Raw genomic sequence first — 5,694 nt, forward strand, 5'->3', positions numbered from 1 at the left:
CCGCAAATGACAGAATTTCATTCTTTTTTATGGCTGAATAATATTCCACTGTATGTATATATACTACATATTCTTTATTCATCTGATAGTGGACACTTAGGTTGCTTCCATATTTTGGCTATTGTGAATAGTGCTGCAGTAAATGTGGGAGTGCAGATATCTCTTCGATGTACTGATTTCCTTTCTTTTGGATATATACCCAGCAGTGGGATTGCTGGATCTATGGTAGATCTATTTTTAGTTTTTTAAGAAACCTTCATACTGTGACTGTACAAATTTACAATCTTACCAGCATTGTACTAATGTTCCCCCTTTTCCACATCTTTGCCAGCATCTTTTTTTTTTTTTTGGTCTTTTTGGTAATAATCATTTTAACTTAGGTGTGATGATCTGTCATTATTGTTTTGATTTGTGTTTTCCTGATCACTAGTGATATTGAGCATTTTTTCATATTCCTGTTGGCCATTTTATGTTTTCTTTTGAAAAATGTCTGTTCAAATCATTTCCTCATTTTTTACTTACATTATTTGTTTTTGTGCTATTGAGTAGTTTGAGTTCCTTATATATTTTGGATATTAATCTCTTGTCAGATACATAGTTTGTAAATATTTTCTCTCATTCTGTAGGTTGTCTCTTTACTCTGTTGATTGTTTTCTTTGCTGCACAGAAGCTTTTCAGCTTCATAATCCCATTTATCTATTTTTGCTTTAGTTGCCTATTCTATTTGAGGTCTTACCCAAAAAAATCTTTGTCCAGACCAATGTCCCAGACTGCTCCCCAGATGTTTTTTTCTAGTAGTTTCATAGTGTCAGGTCTTGCATTTAAGTGTTTGATCCATTTTGATTTGATTTTTGTATATGGCAAGAGATAGAGGTCTAATTTCATTCTTCTGCATATGGATATTCAGATTTCCCAGCACCATTTATTGAAAAGACTGCCCTTTTCCTGATGTATGTTCTTGATGCCTTTATTGAAAATGAGTTGGCTGTAAATGCCTGAATTTATTCCTGGGTTTTCCATGCTATTTTTGTTACTATAGCTTTGTAGTGTATTTTGACATCTGGTAGTGTGATACCTCCAGATTTGTTCTTTTTGCTCAGGACGGCTTTGGACATTCAGGGTCTTTTGCAGTTCCATACAAATATTAGTATTTTTTTTTCTATTTCTGTAGAGAAAGTGTCTCCATAATCTGACTTAGGCTTTAAAAGATCATTCTAGCTGTATGAGAACAAAAGTGGGAAACCAATCAGAAGGCAACTTTGGTAATCCAGGTGAGAGAAAATGGTAGTGGCTTAGACCAGAGTGACAGCAGGGGAAGTGGTCAGATTCTGGATATATTTTAAAGTGAGAGCCAACGCAGCTTTCTCCTCTCTGCCTTTCCTTTTCTAAATTTGGATGGATTTGATACGGGGTGTGAGAGTAAGAAAGTAAGCCATATGTAAGTTTACACACAGGAAAACATGTAAAGAAATATACTAGTTCCTTTCTCTGTGGGATAGGATTGTATGGATAGAATTGTATGTGCTTTTGAATTGTATTATTCTGTATTTTCTAAATGTACTCTATTATAAACACTTTCTCAGCTGAATGGTGGTGTACAGAAGTCACCATTTAGTCATATTCTTGCCCTCTCCCTAAGCCCTATGGCATCTTCAGCCTACTTCCTCTCTTCTGCCCCTGGCAGATCAGAGTCACAAACAAGAGGGTGTGCTGGCACTTCAGCCCTGGCATCATGTTAGCTGACATCAGGAACTGAGCAGTGTGATTATAATGTCACTAGCTCCTCTTTACCCCTACTTGAGAGGTTGGGGGAAGTTCTCAAATACTCTCACCATTTGGGCCCAATCACCTTTCTATCAGGGCAGGGAAGCTGTGCCCTCAGTAACATCAGAGATAAGCAGAAGATCTACCCATTCTGAACCTGAACCAGGGGCTGTCATCATTGCTTATGGGATCTTAATGGAGGCCAGAGGAGATGTGGTCTTCTCTAACTTTAGACTGCCCATCACGCAAGGGAAACCAAGCCTTGGGACTGATAGGGATGAGGGAAGAAAATTGTAATACCCCTGAGAAAGAGCAGACTGGAAGCTTGAGGCCCCTGAGAGACACAGGACCATCTGGCCTCAAGGAGAAGAAGGTAAGACTGAGACACCCTCTGTGTTCTGGAGACAGGGGCCTTGCTAAAAATCAAATCTCCTTGCTGAGCTGAACTAGGCTCTGGTAACATAAAAACAGACTCTCTCCTCAAGGAGATGAATTTTGAAAGAGTGGGGATGATGGAACAAGCTGTGATCACACTGAACTGCAATCAGGGCCATCACCTAGATCTACTGGACAGCATGACGTGGGAAACAACTCAGGGAGGTGTCTGGAGTCTAGGGAGTGAGGGCAGGTGGATTCAGGCAGAACTTTCTGGAAGAGGTAGATTGTGAGCTAATGGCATTTCCCCCCTTGCTTAAAAACTTACAAAGTTCCATTGCCCAAAACAGAGTGAAATTATCACAGCTTCTTAAGCAGTCTGGCCAAGGATTTGCATAATCCAGTTTCTCCTCTCTGCCTTTCCTTGTTTTTCTTTCTTATTTATTTAAATTAATTAAAGTTGGGGAAGAATATATGTCACTTAAAATTTACCATTTTAACCATTTTTAATTGTACATTCAGTGGCATTGGGTACATTTAGATTGTTGTGCAACCATCATTACCATCCATCTCCAGGACTTTTTTCGTATTACAAAATTGAAACTATACCCATTAAACAGTAATGCTCATTACTCTCTCCCCACTAGCCCTTGGCAACCACCATTCTGCTTTCTGTTTCTATGTGTGTGACTATTATAGGGTACCTGTTATGAATGGAATCATATAGTAGTTTTCTTTTTGTGACTGGTTTATTTCACTTAGCATAATGTCTTCAGGATTCATCTATGTTGTAGCGTGTGTCAAAATTCCCTCTTTTTTTAAGGCCAAATTATATTCCATTATATGTATATATCACATTTTGTTTATCCAGTCACCTGTTGATGAACACTTGGATTGTTTCCACCTTTTGGCTATTATGAATACTGCCACTGTGAATAAGGGTATGCAAATATCTGTTCTATAACAGTTCCTACTTTCAATTATTTTGAGTATATACCCAGAAGTGGAATTGGTGGATATGATAATTCTGTTTTTAGTTTTTTGAGGAACTGCCATATGTTTTCCATAGTGGCTGTGCCATTTTACCTGCCTACCAGGGGTGCACAAGGCTTCTAATTTCTCCAAGTCATTGCCAACACTTTGTTTTATAATAGTCATCATAATGGATGTGAATTGGTATCTTCTTCTGTTGATACCTTTCTTAACTGTTTCCCCCACCACAAATACCATCTTTGCTGTGCTCACCCCAGCCAACTCCCTTTTCCACAAATAGTCTGTGAACAGTCTGCCTTCATGGCTTCACATGTTTCCTCTGCCTGGAAGACATGGTAACTCATCATCCTCACTCAGAGATGTTACTTGTCTGCATCTTCCTCCTCCTCACACCAGCTCAAAAGAAATCAGGCTCTTTCTTGTATTCCTCTCCTCTCTTTTTAAAACAAATATAACTTGCATACGAGTGTGTACAGTTCTGTAAGTTCTGACAAACTATCACTACAATCAAGATAAAACATAGTTCTGTCATCTCAAATATTCCTCTAGACACTATGTCATCAGCCCTACTTCCTTTCTTGTGCCCCAACTCCTGGAAACCACGCATTTATTTTCTGTGACTATAGAGTTTCCTTTTCTGGAATGTCATACAAATGGATGATTCAGCATACAGACTGTTGAGTCTGGCTTCTTTCCCTTAGCGTAATGCATTTGACATTCACCCTGTTGTTGTATGTAGCAGTTAGCCGTTTCTTTTTATTGCTTAGTAATATTCCATTATATGAATGTACCAAAGTGTATTTATCCATTCTCCAGCTGAGAAACATTTGTATTGTTAAACATTCACATAAAGATTTTATGTGTATATAAATTTTAATTTCACTTGGATAAATAGCAAGGAGTGAGATTGCTGAATGGTATGTTAAGTATGTTTTTAAAACTTTATTAGAAACTGCCAAACTATTTTCCAAAGTAGCTGTATCATTTTGCATACCTACTGGCAATGTTTGAGAGTTCCAGTTACATTGCATCCTCACGAGCCCTTGGTACTGATGAGCTTGTAATGTTATTTTAGCCATCCTAACAGGGGTATCTTGTCACATGTATTTTTCCCCAATAACTAATAATTTTGAGCACTTTTTCATGTGTGTATTTTGTCATCTAAATATGTTTTTTGGTGAAATGTCTATTCAAATCTTTTTATAATTTTTTATTCAGTTGTTTATTTTCTAATTATTGAATTTTGAGAGTTATTTATGTATTCTGGATACAAGTCCTTTATAAGATACGTGATTTGCAAACATTTTATCCCAGTGAATGGCTTGACTTTTCATTTTTATTACAGTGTATTTCAAAGAGCAGAGGTTCTTACTTTTTTTGAAGTCCAGTTTATCAATTTTTTCTTTTATAGATCATGCTTTTTGTGTTGTGTCTAAGAAATCTTTACCTAACCTAAGATCACAAAATTTTCTCCTTTTTCTTCTAGAAGTTTTAGAGTTTTAGGTTTTATATTTAGGTCTGTGATCCATTTTGAGTCCATTTTTGAGAATGGTGCAAGGTGTAGACTAAGACACAATTGTTTCAGCACTGTTTGTTGAAATGACTGTCCTTTCTTCATTGAATTGCCTTTGCAGTTTTGTTGGAAATCGATTGACCACATATGTTTGGTCTACTAGTGAAGTGTCTAATTTTGTTCTATTCTTCTATGTGTCTGTCCTTTTCCAATACCACCCTGTCTTGATTACCATAGCTTTTATGGTCAGTCTTAGAGACAGGTAGTGTGACTTGTTCAACCTGATCTTTTTCAAAACTGTTTGCTTAGTCAATTGTTTTGCCTTTGCTTTTCTTAGTATCAGTGTGATGAATTCTATACAAAATCCTACAGACATTTTTAAAGAAAATTGTGTTGAATCTGTATCTTTGGAGAAAATTGAAATCTTAATGAAATTGAATGTTCTGACCCATGAACATGAAAGATATTGCCATTTATTAAGATATTATTTAATTTCTCTCATAGTAGTTTCTAGTTTTCAGCATATTGATGTTGCACATATTTTGTTAAATTATATCTAATCATTTCATGTTTTTAACTTCAATTCTCAATTGTTCATTGCTAATATATAAAAGTATAAAGGATTTTTAGATGTTGATCTTATGCCATGTGACCTTTCTAACCTCACTTATTAGTTCTAGTCACCTTTTTTGGGTAGATTCTTGGGATTTTCTACATAGATAATTAGATAAATGCATGTTGCTTAATAATTTTCCCTATGAGGGATTAATTTTATCTTAATTATGCCACATATATCAATATATTTTATTTGTCACAGTGGTATATTTTATTAGTAGACTGGTGAATTTGGAAAATGATTTCTCAAAACAAATATAGCATATGAAGAACCAAATGAACCAGAGAAAATGCATGTATGATAGGGAGGCATTAGTAAGTTCCCAGTTAACAGTCAGCCCTCTGTATCTGTGGGTTCTTAATCTTTGGATTCAACCACCCATGTATCAAAAATATTCAAAAATTGAAAAAAATAATAAAAACATAACAATAAA

At 35.9% G+C, this 5,694-nt stretch overlaps 1 protein-coding gene across 2 annotated transcripts in view; it reads left to right on the forward strand.

Moving 5' to 3' along the window:
* Positions 1-5,694, forward strand: part of CEP112 (centrosomal protein 112kDa) — a 269,639-nt gene that overhangs the window by 116,240 nt on the left and 147,705 nt on the right. The window contains exon 1 of one of the 2 annotated variants that reach the window (XM_012662387.1): positions 1,976-2,137. The exons of the other annotated variant lie outside the window; for it this stretch is intronic. Within the exon in view, the coding sequence (XP_012517841.1) occupies positions 1,976-2,137 (162 nt within the window). Of the gene's footprint in view, positions 1-1,975; positions 2,138-5,694 lie in introns of those variants that run through there. 2 annotated transcript variants of the gene reach the window in all.

Source organism: Propithecus coquereli, unplaced genomic scaffold (genome assembly GCF_000956105.1).
Source record: "Propithecus coquereli isolate 6110/MARCELLA unplaced genomic scaffold, Pcoq_1.0 Scaffold76, whole genome shotgun sequence".
Taxonomy (NCBI): Eukaryota; Metazoa; Chordata; class Mammalia; order Primates; family Indriidae; genus Propithecus; species Propithecus coquereli.